At 37.6% G+C, this 25129-nt stretch overlaps 2 protein-coding genes across 3 annotated transcripts in view; both read right to left on the bottom strand.

The window, feature by feature from the left end:
- ror2 (receptor tyrosine kinase-like orphan receptor 2) overlaps nt 1-6229 on the bottom strand; it is a 74215-nt gene extending 67986 nt beyond the window's left edge. For both annotated transcript variants that reach the window (XM_066711375.1, XM_066711376.1), the window contains exon 1: nt 5842-6229. In XM_066711375.1, the coding sequence (XP_066567472.1) occupies nt 5842-5935 (94 nt within the window). In that variant the 5' untranslated portion in view covers nt 5936-6229. The remainder of the gene's footprint in view (nt 1-5841) is intronic.
- A 2777-nt stretch (nt 6230-9006) lies between these two features.
- sptlc1 (serine palmitoyltransferase, long chain base subunit 1) lies at nt 9007-19960 on the bottom strand. The gene is made up of 15 exons (XM_066711374.1): nt 19889-19960; nt 19105-19212; nt 18602-18696; nt 18233-18326; nt 17523-17595; nt 17188-17320; nt 16903-17032; nt 16642-16731; nt 16081-16188; nt 15600-15695; nt 13326-13422; nt 12274-12328; nt 11508-11625; nt 10651-10724; nt 9007-10279 (listed from the first exon to the last, which is right to left on the bottom strand). The coding sequence occupies exons 1-15, from the start codon at nt 19940-19942 to the stop codon at nt 10186-10188; spliced, it is 1419 nt and encodes a 472-aa protein (XP_066567471.1). The 5' UTR covers nt 19943-19960; the 3' UTR covers nt 9007-10185.
- Between the last annotated feature and the right edge of the window lie 5169 nt (nt 19961-25129).

Genomic DNA, 25129 nt, shown 5'->3' with positions numbered 1-25129 from the left:
CCAATTAAAGGGCAGGTTTAACTTTGAGCAAGTCTTCTGGGACATCATACAGAAAAATATATATATGTATTGCTCCATATCACCCAATTATTATTAAAAATGTGTCATTCTTACTGAAATCATTCGTTTTGTTATTATATCTGCATGTTTTTGGTTGAACAAAAGGGTGTCTCCAGATGAATGTCATTATTTTATTAAATCGTGAATAATCCGTGACTACAGAGATGTTATCACAGTCTGTTTTCATTAGCAAATGTACCCCTAGAAAAATACTGGAGCTGAAATGGATATGCTTTGTGGTTGTGTGAAAGTTGGCAGGGCTAATTAGGCGCCAACTTATAATCATGTATTTAAGTATATTTAGATGAAGACATGTTAAGTCTGGTAAAGGCAGATTGACACTCAATGAGCTTCCCACAAAGTCTTTGTGATGCCGTCATTAAAAAACAACAAAAAAAAAAAAAAAAACATCCTAACAAAGCTTATCTATAATGGAATGCAGAACTTCCAAGTGGGAAATTAGGCTGACTTACATTTATCTGAAACGCAAATGGAGAAGATCTAATTTAGAGAGATGCGTCATTACAAAAATATGACTAATCAGGTTAAAGCCAAGTCCTTCAAACCAATCTTGCTGGAGTCCCATGTTTGCATACTTGCTGGCTCTGCTTGCCCAAAAGCTTACCCTTTGGCTATACCGTTTTTTCCCTGCAAAGTGTTGAATTTCCAAGAGAATGGTATGCCCTCTCTTTCCTGCCCAGATCACCGTGTGCTTTGGAAAAACAGACACTACTTTGTTTACGGCTATTCGTGGTGCTTGAAGATATCACCTTAGATGTTCGTCTTGAAACAGGAGAGACTTGTTCAAATGTTTCCAGACTCTGCAGGGTTTTCAGCCAGGACACATCTGTGCCCCTCAACAACCTTTCTGTTCCCCAACCTTTACCTGGTGGTTTAAAGCCTCTAGCAGTTTGTTGATACATACATGTTTAAATCCCAGACAGTTACTTGAACTTTATCTCTGTAATGAAAACACAGATGGTAGATTTTCCTGGCTGATAAGACCCTGAAATGTTTTAAAGTTGAAGACCATCACAATGTCCCTGAACCCTAAAAGCTTCTAGCCCAAACATTCCATTACCCATATATTCAAACATACACTAGACTATCTGGATGCCTGGACAATCTCATTCAAATACAAGAAAGGAACCAGCAAATTGTGTTAGCAACATCTCACAAACTATTTGTGTCCATTAAGCATCTCCCAGAGCATGTTTCCCTTTGTTGCACTCGACTGCCAAACCCTCCACTCCAGCTCTTCCAATACCAGGTCACTAGGCCAAGGTCAAACCACCTCATTAATTTCCAAAACCTATTGTCCTCCTTTCAGAATTAAGTCAATTGGGTTACACTGACTGCGTGTTTAGAGTCATTATCATACTGAACAAACAAAACCTTCACCCACATGTGACCTTCTTGGGAGGATTGTATGACACAAAAGACTGGAATGATATTGGGATTCAGACAGCTCTTGGATTTGAGAATGAATCCCTCATATCAGGTGGCATTTAAAATAGAAACTGGACTGATAAAAGCCCCCTGAAAGGTCTGTATCAAATGTGGACCTGTTTCTCTCTAAACAAAAAGCCTTCTTTAAGCACAAGAACTTGCACTTTAAGTCTGAATAATGAGACACTTCTCTGACCTGAGATATTTGAATCTGAAGAACTAACTAATCAGGTGCCTCACATACCCTCCAATGGGCTTTTAGTAAGCCTTTTCTTTTCACCACTTATTAGGGCCCTAGTATGTCTGCCCTTAAAACATATAACACTGTGGGACATTTTTATGAAACACACAGACAAAATCCAGGTACCCTACAAACCTGAAAGCCTAAGAGTTCATTTCTCAGATCTGCTTGCTTGTGAAGTTTTAAAAGCAATGCACCAATGATGGAAAAGTCTTCCTGTTTGTGATATAAGCTGTACCATTGAACTGAAGCCATAGATCCTGATTAGTTTACAGAAATCCATCATAATTAGCCAGTGGTATACATCATCAAACTCCTTCCATTGTTGTTGAAGGAGAAGGACCATATTTTTGCAGGATGTGTGTTTTAGAATTGAGCCTGTGGTGATTTAATAATAATACATCTCCTAGGGTCTGCTTTACTCCACATGTTCATATCACACTGAACTCATTAATGGCAGCTAGCCAGCTTATAATATCGCTCTCAGTACACTTACCACATTTGTCATCAACTTGTAATTACCTCCATGACTGAGAACAAAGTCTCCGGTCACTGAGATCTTAATTACACTGCACAGCAAACAGGAATTATTTCTGACTGATCAGAAGCTGTTGTACTACAGTAACTCTTGTTCTTGTCTATTGTATTTTTATATAAAAATATACAAATTTAAGAGTTCTAGAAAAGACTATATAATACGGAAAACAAAACCAGCATGCTCTACCGCATTGTAAGGACTTAAGTAAAGAATATGTTTCACTGATTATAAATATGATGGGGTATAATAACTCAGACCTCTCATAAATAAATCCCCCCATGTAGCAATTAAGGTTTCAAGCAAGTCCAACAATCATTGAAGCATAAAAACTAAAAACTATTATCATTATCATTAGTATCTCTCATACCCATAATTTTGAATAAACAGTGTTTATAGTTTGTGCTTAAGTTAACATATTTTTGATATATATATATACTGGGATATATAATCCAATACAATATATTCATAGGCCTCTTCACCGACTCAAAACCCAATTAGAAATTCTGCTTCAATAAAAACCAAAAAGACAGACCCCAAACTATTTTTCATGGAACACAATAATGGTTTATGATCAACAGCAAAAACAATAGCATTTTAAATGTCACACACAGCAAACACCCTCAACTACTTTATGAAAGCTACATTAGTGAACTTCCTCTGTCCTACCCAGGACTTCAGGGCCTTTGAAGATTTCCATTTGCCGAAGTTAGCACAGGATTAACAAATCTGAACTCTGGCTAACTCTTTAACCATGTCCAGTCTGATAACTTCCCCTCCAGTAAACATCCCTTTCACAAAAGAGCTTAAAGTATTACATCATACTGCTGTTTATTATAAACGCCTACCCCAAGGGTTCAGTGCCCATTTAGTTTTTAAAAGAATCCATCCTTCCGTTGTTGTTTACCGACTGCCAAGACTCGTATTTGATAATTTTCCTGTTACACCCTCAAGGTCTCATGATTCAATACAACAGGTTTATAGAAATACTGCTGTACATCAACTCCTTTGTGAGATTACCTCAGTCTTGCACAGAATAACATTCAATATAAAGTATTTTATGAATCTAGTAGTTGATTAGTTGTGAAACTTGCTGTATCAAACAATTTTTGTCACTTATGAATGCTGGCTAAATCTTACAGATGAACGGAAAAACTATTATAAGACAACGTCCATTTCATATTGAATATTATTGTGCTATGGGCGTTTATATTGTTACATTTCTAAACACTGGTAAACACCGCAAAACAGATTGGAGATGCACTTCACAATGTAACTGACACCGCAATCTAAGTTCATTTGGTGATGGGTTACCAAGCTGGGTATCAAATTGAAAGGAAAATGGTTTGGCTCTCCAGATCTGTGGTCCTTAACAGCTTGGAAGACACTCCGCTTAGGAGTCAAGTAGTCTCAAAGTCGTACTAAACCCATGTGGTTCTGATCATAAAGGAAGGTAATTTGCATTCTGGTTCAGATAAGCCACATTCAGATCTAACCCCCAAACTGGCTTCTTCTCTGAGAGTCAGAAGCTGCTTCACACTAATACACAGTCCTGGGTAGACAAATTAAAAGCGTTTTTAACAGAATAACCGTAACTGGAGGAAACAAAGATAACTGTGGCTAAGGCAATAATATTAAACATGGTGGTTCCAAAAATCAGACACCAGAGGAAAACGATTAGCACAACAACCTCCATTAAGTAAAACTCACCTACTGTAATACTCAATACCTAAGATGAGGATAGGACAAATCATAAAGCAATAATAACCTTAATGATCACTACTGTTTTATATTAAAAATGGATTAGGTTGATGCTTGGCAGTCAATGAAAGAAACAAAAATAAATAAAACCTGATTCTTGATATTCATTGTCTGATGTGGAGTCTGTTCAACACCACAGACCTTAACTAATTGTATTTCTTTACTTTTAACAGTCACATCTCTTTATCATTATAAATGCTTATGCAAAAACCTCCTCCTTTGTGTTGACCAGTCCTACACAATACACTGTAGTTTCAAGAACTGTCATTAGCAAGTGAATCAATTACCATATCAATGCCTGGGCTGAATCTCTTCTAACACCTTTTACCTGCGGTGAGAGCAATGTGTAAAAGAACCCACCCTCCTGTGGCTCACCAAAAGTGCCGGCATTCATGGGGAGTTATACAACAAGCACTTTTTCATTTCATATTTCAATCTAAAGCAGTTTCAACTGGTTAGAATTCCTCCAATTCCTGGAAAATGATTTTCAGTTTGAGGAAATTGTTTCGCTCTGTGCTAGACGTCGAGCTGAAACACATTTCGATGTGAGGATTAGAATAACTGGGGGAAGGATTTGGGTTAACCATTTTCTTGTGGTTGAGGTGCATTAAAAATAATCAGTCGCCTTAATAGTTGGCCTTCAAAGGCCCCGGGGAGGAACTGTGTTGCGTTTGGCCAGGAAAACATGCCAATCAATTGACATATCCAAAGCTGAAGGAGTTGCCTGTGTCAGTGAATAATAAACTTTTGAGTCCTGGAGAAGGGACAGGATTCCCAGTTTGCCTTTGGCCAACCTCCCCCACCCCCCTCCCCCCAAAGTGGTGATACCAAATGGCTGAACCCAGGAGCCCTGAAGTGAATAACAGGAAATTTAGGCATCAGTCACCCCCTGTAGAGAGGTAAATGGATTAGCGAAGCCAACAAAGGCAAGAGACCACTTTCAAAATATGCAATTGATTAACACATTCATTATAATCTGACCCACCAGGGCTATTCCCTACTGGGTTTGGCCGAAACTATCTTTTGTCTTCTCGACTTCAGCAAGAAGCGTATTTCTGAGCATGATGTAAAAATGAATCAATCTAAAAAATAAAAATAAAAACCTTTAAATGCACGAGAACCGATTAATTGCAATCACACACATGCACACACAAGTAGTTTTCAGGGACAAGGAATGAACATATGGAGATATCTAGTTCCACCTCTCCAAGCCCCCTGTTGTCATGTCTGCAACAAAATTACAATGTAGTGCCAGAAAGAGCATGCATCCCATTGCTATCACTATCCTACAACCCAGCACAACACTATAGTACCATAGTAGACAAGCCTCTTGCCTCCAGCCTTTATGGACCCCTTTAGAAAGAGATGCTAGCACTGGGCCTTGGGTCAGATGTTACCACCCCGCGTTGACCCAGCTCCAAAAACAACTGTTGCGCCTAATGAACCCAAGCCTAATGTTTCCTGGACACAGAAAAAGCTGCTTCTGTCAGCCAGAGACACAGGAAACGGGACCCTATTCAAACAACAGCCCCAATCAGAGCATTTCTCTAGATTGAAACTTTTCTCTCCCCAGTATGTAACTGAAAAATCAATTATCCACGCCCGGTGGTTTTATATGTCACTCGTGTCTTTTTAAAAACCTGTTTGCACATTAGAACATGTCTTAACTCAACAGAATAAGCCATTCATTCAACTAAAATCTAATTTAAGCGCACTCAGTGAACAAGTTTCATGCATGCATACATACATGCAAGCCCTGGCAATGCGACTCTGGAGGAGTGAGGTTAGATCTTACCTGCACATCTGGACCCTGGCACTGTGAACACAACCACGACCAGGATTTGGGAGAAAGCAATGAGAAAAGTCGGCTTTATCCTGGACCTGGACATCACTCCGCAAACTTGCGCACTTCTTTGCAGCCAGAAAGCATAAACTAATGTAAGCGCATCCAGCCCGGGCGCAGACGCGAGTCCCTGCTACTTTGTCTCTCTCTTCCCTCACAGAGCTCAATGAGCCGAATCAAGCAATTTGGAAATTGGAAAATAGAAACAAATCAGGTGTGCGATCAGAGAAGGTCCCGTCTATCTTTTCTTTCCACAGCAGCGATGGGTAGCATCCAGTGAAGTCAAAGGCAAGACCATTGGTACTCCTATGCCTGCCCTGTGTTCAGTGAAGTGTCCCCCAAAAAGTGAGCGCAGCAGCACGCCAGCCACCATGACGTCACAGAGACACTCTTCCCAGGGGAGGGAGGGGGTGAATTTGGGAATCGGTTTGTCTGTGTTTGAGGCGCCCCCTACCGGACACCCAGCGCATCGACTGCCCTTCTGGCTGAAGCCTGGAAGATAGTTTTTAGGACAGTTTCATCCTATATAATGCTGAAAATAGAAACCCCAGATTCATGGAGGATAGTTCTATCAATTATTTTATAGATTATTACACTATATTATATAGTATATGATAGGAAATTATTATAGTCTAATGCTACCCAGTGGTATGTTTTAAATATATGTGGGGGGGGGGGGACAATACAAGTTTTAATTATGTTTTCATCTGTGCTATTCTGACTTTAAAGGTGTGCAATATATTGGGGTCAGTGTTTTTAGGAAAGGTATGCCAATCCCCAATGTTAATGGAGAGAAGTGAACAAATATAAAGTGACTACACATGTTCCTGTTTATTTTTGTATTATTATTAATATTATTATTAATGTACTTGGTATTTTTCTAGGAAAGCGCTGCAGATCGGAGGGAAGGAGGTTTGCCAAGCATGATACTTCAGGTAATCCCTGGACACAGTTAGTTCTGCATGCAAATCAGAACCAGATGTTGATTGACCCTTACATAGCAATTTGATCTTTTTATTGAACATAATATTACAATGCTTTTCAGCTGGATCAGTACCATGTGAGAGGGAAAATGCAATGTAAGTCATATGTAGTTGTAAACATTATGATGATTATTGTTGTTGTTGTTTCTTGTGTTTGGCCAAACTCTGGATGTCAGGAGCATTTTGTTTCTGCAAAATAATCATGAAGTTTGTACATTTCCATCTTTTATTTAGTATCCAACTTGGACTTTACTCAAAATCATCTGCATAATGCTTCTGCCACAACACTTGAACTATACAAACAGCATTATATATGAGTGGAATAGGAGGGGAGAAAGGGGGAAGCCTCAAAGACAGAGAAGGAAAAAATATTGAATGGAAAATTAAGGAAATTGAAACTAAACCACATGATGTCTTAGATACCACAGCGGAAAACATCTAGAAAATTGCCTTTAAGTGTATGTCAGTAATTGTGTGTGTGTGTGTGTGTGAGTGTACAGCTTCGGAGAGAATACTCACCCCCTGAAGATTTCAATCTTGGGTTATAATGTGTTATTAAAAATATTTTAATTTACTTTTTTTTAATCTCAATTGCTTCCATATGTTCTGATTACTGGTGTGATCATCGGAGACATGCTATCCACAAGTTGTTTGGTGAGTTCTTACTCTATTCCTCAGTTGCACGTCTGTCTTTGAAGAGAAAGTTTGTTACTTAGCAATTCCCCATAGATGTTGTGCAAGGAGATGAAGTCAGGAGACTGAGGAGGTCGGTGGAGGAGGGTAAAGCATCCTCCTCTAGTGAGTAATGTATGGTGAGTAACAGAGATCCTTTCTATGAGAGAACTTCATAGGCATACTTAAGACTCAATTTATCAAAGGGACATTTAGATCAATCTTTGTAGGTGTTAGGATTAAAATGAATGTCAAACAAATTCATAACTTTGGTCAATTTCTGTTGAGGACATAAACATGAGGAAAACAACAACTATTTAAAGCTTTTATAAGATTAATGTCATCTCTGCAATCTGACCATTTTGTTTTTGCAGTTGGTCCCCAACAACCTTTCTTTCTTCAATTCTTCACATCTCTTGCATCCCTCTATAGCAGTGTAAATGTACCAAGCAGCTGCAGAGGCTGTGTGTAGTTTGACTAGAAAGCTCAGATTCTTTGTTTATTATTGTCGCGTTGTGAAAATCAAACCATCACGAAAGGCACTAACACAATACTTTTCCTTACATAAATATTTTGAACAAGCTAAGGCCAGTCAGCCATAGCAAGTGGTTTATCCCAGAGTTGTTCACACCACGTCGAGCTTGAAGAATATCGTTTTCAACCCAGAGGTCATACAAGCAAAACATCTGCAGGTGGGGGTGCATTCCATTCAAAATCTGGCCAATAACCTGTCAGAGATTACAGGTAAATGATAACCACCAAAACATCTGGATTGGTTCTATCCTCTGAGATTGCAAGTCATTTATACTTTGGTTTTGAACAAATGTCCATATACAATGGCGAGTAATCCTTATTATATTTCTGGATTGTGCTTTTCTACATTTTGGGGTGTCCGAATAAAGATCTATATATATTTATACTCAATGCATCAGTGCAAACTAGTTCAATGAAGTATTAAGGCTGTATGTTTTATATTACCACACCCTATAGTGCAAGTATTTATTAAGACATTCCTGTCTGAAAGTCCTTGCTGTGTAAAAAGTGGATCAGCACAGCAATAGACTGATGTTCCCTTTCTGATGTCACTGGAAATGTGTTGTCATAGGTACCATCCCCACAGAGATAATAAAGACCAGATGATCAACCAGAATTAACCACATGTCCGTTTGTGGTAAAGCATGGATTTTGTTTCAGTCATATAATTTCAATTATGCTGTATTTACTTTTCTTTGTATTTTGTTTGTTTTAAATGGGTTGCAAATTAAAATAAATCTATTTTCTGGTTACATTCAGTTTGATACCCTATATTAAATAGTAATAATAACAGCTAATAACAATTAAAAGTTTCCCCATTGACTGCGTGGATTTAATACTTATCTGTAATGTTGGTGGAAATGTACATGGGGAACATGCAAGCAAAGAAGGTCAACAATTTTTTTATGCAATTAAACACAACAGTTACTTTGTTTGGATTTATTTTAATCATATTCTCTCCAACCCATAGTACTGTTAGCAGCAACAAAAAGGCACATTCATTATAAACTGCATATCTAATAGTTTGTAAAAATGAATACAGTTCATATAATTTTATACAAAAAGTCCACATTATTTTTTATACATTGGACTACAGGCTATTTTACAAATGCCAGTGAATAATGTAATTTGCCACAGATGTTGATAAAAATATAAATGACTGACATTTTATTTGTTATACTAGACTAGATCATGAAAATGACAATATGCATCTCTGCAAAATAATAGTGATATCAGTTGGAAATGCAACAACATTGATAGTTACATAGACATCCTCTTGGTGACTAAAGTTTGGACGGTTCTGGCATGAGAAACATTGCATTTGTGCAGATTAACAAAAAAACTACAGTAAACAGTCAGAAAGACCAATAATTCACAGACCGTCAGATACAGTTAAACTGCTAGCTGACATGTATGCTTTTGGAAGAAAAAAAAAGATTTTGTACTGTCACTTAGTATTCTCTGCAACTAGCCTTTGTGTAGAAAATATTCTGCCCTGTGTAGTAACTGTATAGTAACTATTGTGCGGTTTAAAAAGCCGAGGATGCTACTGAAAAAACGAGAGGAAGTTTATACATGTATAAGAGTTTATACATACATAAGCCATTTGGTTTCAGTTAATATGAAAAAAATAACGTAGTGAAGAAAGTTGTATCTGAGAAAATATTTATAAAAGCATTTCTACATAAAAAAAAAAATACTCCTCCAATGATAGGTTTCAAATGTATATTAAAACACAAAAAATATATCCCCTCCACCTTTAGTATCTGAACATCATAAACCATGGAAGGATGAAAAGTGGAATCACAAAGTGTGAAGCTCGCTTGTCACATTTATTTAGTTTCAGAAATGTCTTTGCATACCATCGCTAAAACATAACTAGATCCAATGGTACAATCATATTATTTGAAGGAACGTTAAATAAACTGGATGTGCATGATTTTATAGAGATAAATGCTTGTAGGCATCTAGGCTTACTTTTTGAGTTTTTGGAAACGTTTTTGATAGCAACGGACCTGCCACACACACTCTCCACCCAACCCCTTTAAGACTGATGTCACCAATCAGTGAAACCCCTTCGTCGTGGCTGCTCAGGTCTCAACGCAGATCACTTAAGGATGGTTTGAGCCGCTTCTTTGATCAAAGATGCTGCCAATTCCAGTTCGTCTTCAGTCTGTTCCACGGTAACTACCACCCGAACGCTGTGGAAACATTTCAGCATTAGGTGAATGACACAGTGCATTAGTTTAAAGCGATATATTGTTTAATGTAAAGCTGCTCCATATGGTTTCACTTGTGTTTAAGATGTATTTGGTAGGAAATATGATATACTATAATACAGCCCCCGACAAAATTAATCCACAAACAAAAAAAATGCAACTAGTTTTATATCCCTACTTAAGCTCAACTGCCAAACAGAGAATTATACACTAAACTGTGTCAAGCAGCAGGAGTGGGTTTCCAATAGAGTTGAGGAAAATGTATCCTTTAATCATATTCTCCCGAGGTGTCCAGTGTCATAGGTTTTATACGTTACAAAAAAAACCAAAAGGTATTTGAACAGAGTCCTTACGTAGGTGGGGGAAGAAACCTCTCTTCCTTGTCCAAGTAGCGAGCCTGGGTCAGAGCAATCTTCCGGTCCATACACTTGGGTTCCCAATACAAACACAGAAAACAGGTTGACATCTAGAACAGATCAGCTAAACACTCACAGTTTACAACTTGCATTTGTAAATCAAGACGCTTTCCAATTTTATCTACAGTGTCTGGTGAGGATAAATATATTGAGGTCAGCAATGTATACTGTTGTCAGCAGCACTGTATAGACAGACATGTGTACATCTGACACAAGAAGAGAAATTGTTGTGTTTGTGCATACCTCACAACCATTTAATTTACTTAAAGCACCACTTTATTTTGCCAAAGTGTTTATTCTGCAACCACGACTAAAGGCAAGGTTTCTGTGCTCCGTTTTCAACCAAATGTATACACACGTTTATTTTCCTTACAGCAAATATAAGTTACTTGGGAAACCATAATATTTTCCTTCTCCAAGACCTTGATTTCAGCATCGAGTTGCAAGCATGCATATTTTCAGTGCAATTTTACCCAGACCTTAAAAATAATAAAGCCTTAAATTCAAAACATAGTCTGGTACAGATTGTAAATGGATAGGAGAGGAAACCGCAAATGTGCGATATTTCCATTTTAATTTGTTTTTGGTAAATAAAACTTTGGAATACATTAGAAGCTTTTCCCTGTACAACCATTATAGTAAAATAAATACATAAATAAACGTCCTTGGAATAAAACCAAGTCCTCAATTTACGTCATATTTATGGATTCATTAATATAAAATCATACAGATACACATATAATTGATTTCCTTTAGAAACACTGCTGAAAACGGACTCTCTAGTCTATACTTACATAATCTACAATCGCCCGCAATAATTTGACATCAGCCTCCCTCGATCCAGAACTCTTCTCCAGTTGTAAATGAAAAGCTGGCGAGAAAGATTCCCCAACTACCTTCAGACCGGAAATTCTGCATGATATGATACCAAAAAAGAAGTAAATTGATTATGTGAAATCTGGGATTGGGCTTCTCTGTACACTTCTGACTTCAAACACAGCCCTTCTGCTGCCATCTGAAAGCAGTTAGCATCATACATAAAATATTTACCTCACTCGGCTGTACAGCGGGCCCTTATTACAGGGAAGTCTGTTTCAGCACTCGCTCTGATGTATTGCTTCTTTACCGTGCCTCATAGACAGAGTAAATGCCAATAAAAACAGGGCGGTTGGATTGGGGGATGAGACCACTTTTGAAGCAAACGGCTACAGGGAAAGGCTTCAAACACAATGAAGCCAGAGAAGTGGACACTTATTTAATTTCTGTATGTGTATTTTATGGATATAAATGTATTATTACATCTATTTGAGGTTTAGTCGTTCAAAACAGAAGTATGCAGGGAAACCATAGTTCACAGATGTTTCTTTGACTTCTATCAAGGTCTCGTACTTCCTGCATTGGAAAGATACATCAGATGTATTCTGTCGAAAACCTGGTTTACTGTATACAGAATAGATAAACCCCCTCATATTTACTCATTTTTATTTGGATCCATATACAATTAAAACATCAGATTTGAGATCACCTGTGAAAAACACCAAAAAGAAAATACACGCTTACCCTTGTAGTGCTTTGTGCATGTGCTTGCATTTGTTCCTCAACACAACGAAAATGTCTACAAAACATAAGAAAGGACAATCTTCAGAAATTAAATACGGACATTGTGTATTTATTTATGAAATTTACATATTTTTTCCAAACAGCCAGGTGAAATAAATGTAGCCAAGATCCAAGGTGGAAGGCTGAAAGGCCCGTCTAATTTTGAAGCGTTTTGTAAAGCAGTTCCAGTTTAAAATTCACAAATGGGTAACACGGGCCAGAAGAACCATAACATTTAGTGAGGGCAAAGAGCCTGCCTGGTGCCTCTCAGAAGTGTTTCTGTTCACAGTGTAGCTCTTGAGATGGGCACACCTGCGTATTTAGTATTATATCCCACACTGCAAGATTTTGTAAAAACAGGATGGGATACAAGGAAACGGAGATGTAAGTAATGCCATTTTCAATGATGCAGCCATAACAAGTAATCAAGTTCTCCAATCAGTTATCCCAGATCACATGATTATGATTAGAAGTATTGTAAAGAGCGATTAGTAAGCTTTCATTATAACACCATTGTTTTGCTATATATAAGTGTAATACTGGCAAATCATCTTTCCATCTTTCACTGGCCTCAAGCTGTAGGGTTTAAAAATGCGTTGAGTGTTTAATCACTACTTTAGCATGCCTTATTTATTGTATGTATGTTTTAGGAAGTAATTGATTAATTAATGCCTTCAACAACCTCAATCACATTATGAGTTTACTGTAATAGACTGAACTAAATAAAGACAATGTTGAGGCTCAGCACATGGTTTGAATCAGGACTGAACATGTGCAGCTCCACGGAAGTCATGCCAATTACATTTTAGACAGTGAAAGAAAGCATTCAGACATTCAATACTTACAAAATCTATTAAGCTCGGCCTTATCTAAACCAATCTTGCAAGGTTTGTTATGTAAAGTAAATTAACATTTCATGTGTGGTCAATATTCCCTCTGCGGAGTCTGCAGGTTTATTATGGACACTGTGTACACAATCCTGTGTGCCTTTAATCGGGGAGTCTTTAATCTACCTGGATCTTCTTCCATAATGTTCAGGGCCTCCATCGCAGCTGCCGCTAGCATGGGTGGCAACGAGGCTGAAAAGCAATAACCCTGCCCAGAGAGACGCTGCAACAAACCAACAAACAGAAGAAACAGATTGAAATGGTGACAAAAGCAGGGCAGAAATAAAACACCACACATCACCTGGGAAATAAAAGCTCAAGAGTCATTGCATAACAAATTTGAGATGGTTTAAGAACAACTACTGCAGTAGTAAAGTACATATTCAGTGTTTTACTCCACTCCCTTGCCCCCCCCATTTTCTTTTCATTTCTTTTCATCTCAGTGTATTGTCCTGCTGTAAAATAAATACATTACATTCCAGTTTGCGGTACATTAAGGACAGGTCACTTAAAATTCAAAAGACAAAGACGACAACGGCTCAAACATCTGTGTAAATCTTTAATGGAGTCCTTGTATCTGTGTAAATCCACAGGCTTGAGGTTAATGAAATCTGATAAGGACCGGGCAGTCACCCACTGCCTGGTGGACAAGAGAAATTATACTACAATTCGTCAAATAATGTTCTTTACAAAAAGACAAATTCCAAGAACCATTTCATACACGGTTTTAAAAATATATACATGGGACGTCTGTAATGGCCCAAATTATAGGTCAAATTGTCATATTTAATGCTATTGAAATTTCCCTAAAGCACATGATTATAGGCTTTAGATTTGGGGAACGTCAGCAGTGGTAATTTAAATGGCTTTGGCTGATGGAGATAAAACAAAGGAGATAATGTAGCTGGATAGCTGACAATGAATTCCTTCATACCAAAAAAATCCACTGAGATGTAAGAAGATTTGGTCAGCTGCCATGCTGATGTTTTGAATGATTTGATTTGAATGAATGTTTGAAAGATTTTATTTTTCCAAATAATGCAATCTTTTGTGATTTGTGTCTCACAAATAAAACCTATAGTTAAGAATACAAATGCAAATGGAAAATGAAATGGGAACAGTATCTAAACTGATGCCAAACAAAAAAATAAGTTTAATGTATTGCTTATACGTCAGGTCTACACCACCATAGAGGACTCTTACTTTAAATAAAATATTTAATATTCACCACAAAAAAAAAAAAGAGCTGAGCTCAACTGAAAGTATTTGCTTTTCAAGATTTATTTTTAGTACCAATAAGTTGAGGGGAAAAAAGGATTATTACTTTGTAGCCACAACACACTGACACCAAAACTCAGTCAGATGTCAAGCAAAACAATAGAATGGGGGCTAAAAAATATATATATATTGTTGCTCTTCTATCAGCTTGAATCAGTCGGCCCATTCTCCTCTGACCTCTAGCATCAACAAGGCATTTTCGCCCACAGGACTGCCGCATACTGGATGTTTTTCCCTTTTCACACCATTCTTTGTAAACCCTAAAAATAGTTGTGCGTGAAAATCCCAGTAACTGAGCAGATTGTGAAATACTCAGACCGGCCCGTCTGGCACCAACAACCATGCCACGCTCAAAATTGCTTAAATCACCTTTCTTTCCCATTCAGACATTCAGTTTGGAGTTCAGGAGATTGTCTTGACCAGGACCACACCCCTAAATGCATTGAAGCAACTGCCATGTGATTGGTTGGTTAGATAATTGCATTAATGAGAAATTGAACAGGTGTTCCTAATAATCCTTTAGGTGAGTGTATGTATATGTATATGTATATATATATATATATATATATATATATATATATATATATATATATATATATATATATATAATATGAAATATATAATGTTACTTTAAATAATATGTTTATTATGCTGGAAATATTGTTAAAATATTAAAATAATTAAAATAACCCATAATTAATAGTATCATTTTAAGCTAAGCCAATACCGATCAACCACACAATGTTTTAAATAATCCGTCAATAGTCTGAAATGACAGCTGCAAAGAGATGACAGCGAGGTCTTCAGAAACCTTACAGTTAGCAAACCTGACTTCGAAACAGGTTCATCCACTGGAAGGGAGGGATGTAAATTTCAGTGGAAGGAGACACAGAGTACAGATGCTACATGAGGTGCAAATACACATAACAAATCTGATGCTTTTATAGACCTGTTGACATTTGTACAAAAAGTACAACTTTAGCTGCCATTAGTTACCATGGCCTACTACTATACCAGGCATCGGTTATTCAATAATATGTGTCATATTAAAAAATAACTATGAAAAAGATCAAGAATTTAATTTTAATTTCACAAAATCAAACCAGTCTGACGCTGAAATACCTGGTGATCAATAACAAAAGATCTCCCACAGCAGAAGCCACCGATCGAAGCCACGGCGTTCTCCATGTTGGCGCTGATGAGATCGATATCATCAATCTGAAAACAAGATGAGGGAACCAATAACGAACTATGCAACATTTTATTTTTATTTAATCCATTCATAATATTCATATTTCAGGTGTTTGCAAATCTATTGTTCCAGTGCATTTTAAAAGTGGATTAAATATTTGTGGTATTGCATCTTTTTATTTTAGATGATATAATACTTGCTTTCCCGTTTGTTTTATTGTTTTTACATATTCCAAACCTGCTTACTGTACTCTCCCAAAAAAACAGACCTCACAATCCAGTTTAAGTAATCTTTACTGTATGACAAGTCACTATTCCCTGTGTTATTGCTGTTCTATTTTGCCAGTACTCGCATAAGTATAGAAAAAAATTAAACAGATGTATTTTTTCCCTCCTCCACATCAAAACTCACATTCACTCCAAAATGTTCAGTCACACCTCGGCCATGTTCTCCCAGAACTCCGAAAGACAGGCTCTCCTCCAGGAAAATGCGCACTTTGTACTTGTACTTCAGTCTCACCTAGTGAAATATCAAAGAATACACAAAACCTATGTTTTAACCAACGGACTTTCATCTGCACAGACAACACTTAACAATATATATGATGTATGAGGCAAACAAGGCCAAAAGAAAGCTCAGCTGCATTCAACTCTGGAAAGCATTATTCAACATAAACCAGGCTAATTTAGAGGTTTCTCAACAGTGTTCTACAACAGTAGAGTTGATATTCTGTTTTGGGACACAGTCCAGTTACACAAAAAAAAGGACAAACCATTCTACTGCATAAAGCAATGCTACTGATTGTGGTTTGTTCTTTTGAACGCACTACAAATAAAATAATTATACATAAACACTCGCATTACATTTAATTACATCCAAATGATGATTGCGTCGATGTTGTGAATTGATTTAACCGTGTGCCGGAAAACTCGAATTCCTTCAAAAATAAACGTATTCCAAACATCTTCCTACCAAGTCTGGGAGAGGGCAGACGTCTCCGGTGTTCATGTAAAGCCCCTCCACCACGATGAACCTCCGGGTCACGCGTGCTTTACGGGGATTCTAGATGTAGACCAAAGAGAGAAATAAATCTGTGGACAACTTTAAAAAGCTTTAGGTCCAACTGCTATTACATACTACATACAAGCAGACAAGTGGCACAAAGCAAACTCAATTAAGCTAATTAGGAGGCCGATATACCAGGGTGTGTCCAATTCGGCCGTTCCAACGTACCTTTTGATCCTCAATCTCTTGCTCTTTCAAAAGTCGCTCCAAGTCCTCCATATCGTTGTGTTTGAAGTATTTAAGGAAACTGCGGGAGGCTTGCAACCCCTTCTGAATTGAAAAACAAGCTGCCTCATCCCTAATGACAAAAAAAAAGCACATAGGTATTTCATTTCCACAACATTGTCTAATGTTGCCTTTTTCTCTTACTGTGTCCACCATGACTTACTGTAGGCTGGATTCACTCCTGCGTTTATATACATACAGAACAACAGAAAAGCAGTCAGAACTTACACAAACACAATATCTCCCCTCTTCGAGTACGCAGGGATGGCGCTGGCGATGGTTGCAAATCCATAGGAATAAATTATAGCCTCCTCTGTTCTCATGAACTTCGCCAAACGGTCTTCTAACTCCAAGTGGACATCTGAGGACCACAAAAAAATATAATTAAAAATATAATTAATACATTTCATTATGATTTTTACACTTTTTTAACTCGGATGTGGTATTAAAACATAAAACAAAAGGGGAGTTGCTTCACTAGACCTTCTGGGCCGTGACCTCTAAGAACAGTCCTTATCAAGCCAGTCATAAAAGTGATCCTGGAATATTTGGAGAGAACTTACCAAACGTGCCATAAAATCCTCTGGGTCCACAAGTACCAACTCCATACTTAGTGAGGGATGCTAAAGCTTTGTTCTGCCAGGGAATTAATTAATGAACAAATTTACATAAATAAACAAATCAATCTAACAGAACAAACACCTCTGTAAAAGATCGGTCATTTGTCAGAATCTTTTTCATAACAGGTTTGAATGTGTCTGAAAAAGTACTGCCTTTTGAGGCTCCTGTAAGCTGATCTCTCTTCAGTTTATTTTTAAGTAATCCCCTTTTGATAGCAACTCATTTATAAAGCAACAGTTTACATTACGTAAAGGGCAGAGTCAGCAGAACTGCGTGTGGTGGGAAACAGATGTAAATTTGGGAGATTAACACTGTGCTGTTGCGCTACACGAAGACAGACCAATGAAAAATTATGGGTTTAAATATGACTCTAGCCAACCTCTCCCATATCTTCATAGGGATGATATATTCACTATAATAGAACAGAAAACCCCTTGTGATTTAATGTTTTTCCTCGAGTGCTACATGCAATAAAGATATATATATATATTTTCCCTTTTTCATTTGATGAGCTTGACCCACATTTATTTCCATTGTTTAATCAATTGCTTATATATATGTGTGTGTGTGTGTGTGTGTGTGTGTTGGGGGGGGATTAACGACTAAGCTCCACACTGATTTGGAAACCATTAGGAATATAAACAATACCAACCTTAACGCGCTCATTATCAAGCAGGCCCAGGAAATTAAACGAGGCAAAGTTAATGCATTCCTTCCCGTTCACTGTGATCTTGTGGCTTGGAGGTCTACAAGAGTAAAACAACACAGCTAGTTAAACAAATACTGCTGGTTGGATTTGATGTGTTAGGGTTTAAATTACAACTCCATCTGGGGCAGGACTTTGGGATTTTGACGACAATATAATTAATCATATTCCATCTAAATAATGAAAGATACTACAGATTAAAGTACAAACATATTCTTCAATGATTCATTTTGTCAGTTATCAATGACTTGAAATTATGAAACACCCATTATGAAAAGTCAGATCAGTTGTAATGCCTCACAAAACACCATTTACCCTGAAACAATGTTATAATTCAGAGAAGGGTGGTCCTTCGACACAGGGGGCACTAAGGGCTCCGGCTGCCATTCTTCAATCAGCTCCTCTTTCTCCTGTGGTAGAATCACACAGAATTAGGTATTTCAAAAAATACAAAAGAGCTGCATTTTAAAACGGCAAAGCCTCCTAGATCAGTGGTCCCCAACCCTGGTTCTGGGGGACCCCCCTACTCGAGCTCTCGATTACTTAACTGAACTAATCATTTCCTAAATCAGAACCTTTTAATTATTTTAAACAGTAGGGGGGTTTAAATAACTTATTAAAGAACCAACTCTTTTATTAGACAATTTAAAAACTCAAATCTAAGCAGATTAAGGTTCAGTAATTGAAAGCTCAGTTGGAACAAAAACCAGCAGGGTGGGAGTCCTCCGGGACCAGGATTGGGAATCCCCGTCCTAGATGTATTTGTAATAATGAAAGACAGTGATGGCCATGAGGCAACCCACACTGGAGATCTGTACCTTGTCTGTGAGATCTGAACGCTCTTGCAGTTTGTACGTTTTTGAGAACAACAGCCGGATAATCCACAGAATGAGGATTCCTTCCAGGATCAAATGGTATGCAGGTGCCTAGAGATATAATGATAAACACAAGCATAAGAGAGCAGCCGTTTTAAAAAGGGGAGAGGATTATTGATAAGCACCTGATGGCAACTGATAGCAATGTGTGCAAGAGGTGGGTGACATCACTCTAAGGGAATTCGTCAGCATAATTCGTTAATAAAGTTAATAAAGGAAGTTGAATGCATCAAATCAAATTAGAAGCACTTCTGAATGGGTCTTTAAGAGATATGTGGAGGCGTTTAATGATTGAGCTAAACCGTAAGAAAGGGACAGTCACATTGTTGCATCAGAACACACAGCACAACAGTTTTAGTTTAATTACTGTAAATGCACCGAAACTGCTTTTCTTACTTCTCGTGTAACTAAACGCCCGCCTTTCGTGAACAACGATTGGCCAAGGCCGTATTCACGATTCTTCTGATTGGCCCCTATTAAAAACAGTCGTGACGTTGCCCATCCCGGCCAGATCATTGGCTGCCACTCCTGTCATATATAACTGGTAACCTCGACAACACTTCCTGAAGTGGGGACCGCAGTCCGTCAGTTTGGGAGTTTGCCGGCCGGCCCTGCGCCTCCAGAGCCACGGTGAGCCGCGTAAACCCCAAATACTACTGTCCACAGATGAACACCCACCTTACACCGCGCCGAAATAACACCCAGCTTTGAGAATGTACGTATTTACCTCGTAGAAAGCCTGCACCATCTCCACTAACACCCACTGTTGTCCTGACGCCATCTTGATACTTCAACCATGTGACCAGAAACGTCATCGAGCCCGACACACTCATGTTGAGGTTTGGGCAGGAGGGCAGACATGATTGGTGCTGGAACGGCGACGCACTCTGTGGGCAGCTTTTTAATGACGTCAGACGCAGCCGGTGAACAGCCATCCCGTTCGTGTAGCGCAGATGTTCGCTGTTCTGCGCAGATCTGCAGAATCCTCCGATCCCATTGGTTGATCCGCGCAGAACTGCGGAAAAATGCGCTACGAGAATGCGACCAGCGTCAATGCGTTTGCATAAGCTTCTACAGAATATTAAGCAGTAACGTAAAATTACAATTTGTTTAAAATTAATCTTCCTATATTTCCTATATTAGCGTTGATTATTTAAATCTTCTAAACGTCTCAATTAAATTATAACTTTTATCCACTGGAACTGTATTGAAACCTCTTTAAGCAGCTGATATGAGGTGGAGAGCTGGGAGACTGCCAGAGCACCTCAAATGTGCAGTGAACCAAAAAGCAGGGGCCTCAAACACAGTTCAGTGTCTTCTGGCTATTTTTCCAGCACAGCTCCTTAATTTATCTAACTACCCAATTAACTGGAAGAATGTAGTCATTATTTTAGTAGGATTATTCTCTTATGACACTTTTTAATCTTGCATGGCATTTTTATGATTTCCTATGTAATTGTTTGTTTGCGTATAACAGTTTTAATCCACCATGACATTTTATGGTCGTGCACACATTGTTTTGGTTGTTTTATCACATTTGTATTACTTTTTAACACATGTAAACTCTGCTGTACCACACATTGCCTGACTTTTCCTTTCTGGGCTATGTATTTGCATATTAGGGTATGATGTAAAAACAGCTTAATCGTGAATGAAGGTTATTTTCACTGTATGATTAGTTATGATCAGTTTTTATAATAATAATTATAATAATAATAACAACAATATTTATTAGCAAAAAGTAGTTAGATACAGACAAAGTATCTCTCTCCAGATACTTTACATTCTACTTTTAACTGTTCAGTTTTAACAGGAAAAAGGATTTTAGGCAAAAAGCTAATCTAGAAACTAAAATCTAAAATGATAGATCTATGGTAACATGAATGTTTGGTTTACGTGTGCACAAACACACAGAATATTATTGCATTGTGTAATGTCATAGAGTATCCACACAAAGTGCAGTGACAAGTGAATGTGTGTTTGTTTTTTAAACACAATGACTCTGACCACAGTGACATAATAGTAGAAAAGGGATTATAAAGTATAGTGCAGACAAAACACATATGCTCCTGGAAATGTTTAGGACTAAACTGGAAAAACAGGTGGCTTTGCATTGCTTTAATAGGGGCTGAAATTGCATTTTGTCTTCAGAAGACTCCCAACTGTTCATATGAATGAAGGCTGATTTGTTCCTTTTTAACTGCATTTCAATGAAATCCATTTGGCCATGAGATTTTGACCACCAGTCCATGAGTGCTGTTTAACCACTGAAAACGACTTTGAATTCACACAATTGACCTTAACCTACTGTACTCGCTCAATTAAGAGCAGTTATCTCTTTACAAAGGGAATCTGATATGCTTGGGCATTCCTCAGAGTACAGCCTAGATTAAAAACAGCCATTCTACCACATGTGAGTGAAAACTGGAGACAAGCTATATATCTGTTTCCCTTTTGCCTTAAATCACAATTAAACTGTCATGGCATGCTTCAGGGAATGAATTATGCATATTGTGGTCAGACCTCGTATGCAGAATCTTCAGTCAGGAGTTTTTCTGATTGATTGCTTAGCTATACATCTTTCTTATTATTCTTACAGACAATATGATATACAATACACAGTTCTGAATAGTATATTTGCATGGATGAATAATAGCATTTTTCATTATTTAGGAAATGAAATTTAGATGTTGGTTATTTTATATTGTGAACCTCTAAATTGTTGCCTCACCAAATCAAAAGGATTTATATACATTGCATAATCTCTCAGATCGTATTTTCCCCTCCTGTCTCAACCTGCTAACTGTTGTGCTATTCTGGACTGCTGTGGGGTTTACGTGCACATATTTGTGTTCCTCTCCGTTTTAACTTTGCTTTTGTGGAGTGTGTAAACATTTTCTGAACTATGTGAACTTTCCACATTTATGTTATCTAAATTGTTGTTTTTTCTACTTATTGTCACTTCTTTGGACAAATATGTTCCCATAAAATTTAATATAATGATCCCACTGTACAGATTGATTAAGTTTTTCTTGGTAAAGGCTCATAAACTAGACCAACCATTCTTGCCTTTCCTTAAAATATTATAGCTACTACTTCTATTGCTGCTACAACTACTGAGAAGGGAGAAAAAGATAAAAAGGAAGAATGAATGAAATTATTAATTTTGCTTCCCCCTGCCTTTATGACAATGCACTTCAGAGTCAGCCGTTAGAGGGCAGTGTTGTATTATGGAAGTTTAAGATTTATATAATTTAATCTGGTCTCTTCCAAAGCCAGTGATGTATAGTTGTAGTTTTATGCTAATATAATATAAAGATAAGGCATGTCTAAATCTGCTTGTGATTTATTGAACTTATTATACATTCTTAGATTACTTGTTTCCTGTTGGGATCATTTTAAAATAATAATAATTAAATTGAAAACGCATATATACTTATGTTTATATGTCAATACATAAATACTGTTTACTGCAGGTGAAGGGGGGGCTGTGGAATGCATCAACACTGATTTCCACTGTAGGTCTGCTGTTAATGTGAATTAGCTGCTAGACAAAGATATGTAAACCGAGGTTCAGACATAGATAGTACACATAGTACACATAGGTGAACACCTTTTCATTTAACTCACAATCTCTGTTTCTATACATTGTTGGTCATCCATGCACAGTGTTTGCAATATGTGCAGGTAATTCACTCTGCTATCGATGCTGGGCTGGGAGCTGTGGGAAGCTTCCCATAATGCGCTGTAGGTTTCTTCCAGCTGTCTCACAGAAGCAGGAGCAGCAGGCATCTTCCACACGTGCCATATGTCTCGCTCTGACATGGAGAAAAATCTTTCCATATGTGGAACGAAGAAGAAAGGCATGGTGCCAGAGGATTCAACTTGGCAACGCAGACTGTCATTGTCACAAAGAAGGCTCTACATTTGTCTTCTCTTTCTCAACTAGAATGACTTCAGCGTCTCACATATATCCTACGTGCTATCTAGATGTGTACTGATTTTGTTGATTGCACATCTTCGTGTTTTATCAATGTCTTGTTATGAAGTGTTATACTTCTTTTCTTTCATGTGAAGATACTACAGTTTCATTGCAATGTCTCATCTTAACTTAATATTACCAGACCTATGATGAAGCCAGTTCACAGGTCAGAATAAAAGCCATTGGTGATCAGAATGTTTTAATTAATCTGTTTTAAAGTAGAATCTGGATGTGGCGTGTGCCCAGAACAGTATTATCCCGTGCTTTGTCTCCTGTGTTGTTAAATGTTCATCACAGGGGACATTTTCTGTAAATGGAAAAAATCAGTGAACTGCTCAGCCCACAAGGTCGGTGCTGTCTCAAATCCCTACTGATTTCACTGCTATCATCACTTACAGCTACAATAAACTGCTGGATAGACTAACGAAACAGCCTTAGGGTCTAAAGAAATTCTAAATATGTGGAAAAGAAATATAGTGTGACCTGGTTTCTATTAATAAAATAATTATGACATACATTTGCTAGATCTGGGCTTGTTTATATTCTCTCTACTTCACATGTCCTGTGAGTATCCCGTGTAAAAAAACAGATCTTCATTTGAGTTTGTCTGCATTTATTACATAGTGTGGTGCTTCAACTCCCTTCAAACATGTCCCAACTCCTTCACCTGGTTAAATAACACACTGAGTGTGTTAGGTTTGCCTGATGGAAAATAACAAAAAATGCTTCTCTGGAAGTAATGTGTGCAGGGAAGAAAGGTTATGAGACAGCTGTTCCTAGACTTCTGTACATATTTCTCACAGTATAGCTGAGAGCTTAAACAATGGTCATCTCTACACTGAACTGGTAAGTATAGTTCATGATGGTTATGATTAAATGTCCCAAATTGAAGGCATATCAAAAAGCAAAGGTCAGCTGGGGTATCACCATTTAACCCATTACGAAGGACAATAATGCAGTTAGAAACACTATAATTTCTTAGTCTCCTCTGGTTAAACATTTCCCCATGTCTTCATACTTAATTACAATATCTTATTGTATATCCTCATGTTGACAAAAGTGTTAAATAGAATAAGTATAATGCCAAACTAACATATATACTTGCCTAAGATGCAAGTAGCTTAGTGACTTCATATACCTACTAGGAGATGCAAATGAATTGCAAAATTATTTCACTTTTGATTCAGTTCAAATCTTCTTAATTCTTAAATTAAATACTTTTGTGAATTAGGTGTTAACCAAGTTTGCTGGTATACTGTTTAAAAAATCCTCAATACCAACATACTATTGCAGTAGTTAATTCAATGCTGTGTTTTCACACCAGTATTAGAAATATTCCGTTTTGCCTTCATCTCCTGCATTCTTCAATATAACAGTATTAGGACTATTAAAGTAGAGCCTTATTCTATATTTACCAGCATTACAAGATTCAAAACTGCTGCCTTATTTGGTTATACTTTAATTTAAAGTTCAGCCTTGTTGGTTCTCTTGAGTACAGCTCAGTTTCCACCTTGGACTCTATCCAACACAGGAAGCCTGGCTGAAGTCTATGGGGGGAAAAATTCTATACATCCAGTACTGAGTGTGTTAGGAATAGCAGAACGACAGAGAGCAACGTGCGAGACAAAGCGGAGTTCAGGATGAGACCCAGGATGTCAGAGAGAACACTGTATCTTTGTATATTCGTAGTGAAAACAGCCAGTCAAGTGTGGTCCTGCTGGTGAGGGAGTTTATGTTTATGGACAGGACGTTATATTAACACTGGCACATTAAAACAGAAAATACATTCAATTCTTACACTGGACTTCGGCAGAAAATGATGAGAATCCAGGATCCATTTCTCAGCTTATTGAATTCTTATGTAATTTACAATTGAGCACATATACTGTCGGCATAAATGTTTTTTAAAGTAGAACACAACCTTTTCTAATCCTGTTATGGCTGTGTACTGTTCAGACATTTCTCATCTGAACTACATCTAACAAT

This window comes from Amia ocellicauda, chromosome 8, assembly GCF_036373705.1.
Source record: "Amia ocellicauda isolate fAmiCal2 chromosome 8, fAmiCal2.hap1, whole genome shotgun sequence".
NCBI classification, from domain to species: domain Eukaryota; kingdom Metazoa; phylum Chordata; class Actinopteri; order Amiiformes; family Amiidae; genus Amia; species Amia ocellicauda.
The sequence above is the reverse complement of the archived record's forward strand: the minus strand, read 5'-3'. Positions and strand labels throughout refer to the sequence as shown.

What these genes read in the sequence shown, in the direction of transcription:
- sptlc1 (XM_066711374.1), bottom strand. Translation starts at nt 19,942, where the DNA reads ATGGCGTCAGGACAACAGTGGGTGTTAGTGGAGATGGTGCAGGCTTTC. An exon ending in CTGAACATTTTGGAGTGAAT is followed by an intron (nt 15,696 to 16,080) that starts GTGAGTTTTGAT and finishes TCTTGTTTTCAG; the next exon opens with ATTGATGATATCGATCTCAT. An exon ending in TGCGGGCGATTGTAGATTAT is followed by an intron (nt 10,725 to 11,507) that starts GTAAGTATAGAC and finishes TGGGAACCCAAG; the next exon opens with TGTATGGACCGGAAGATTGC.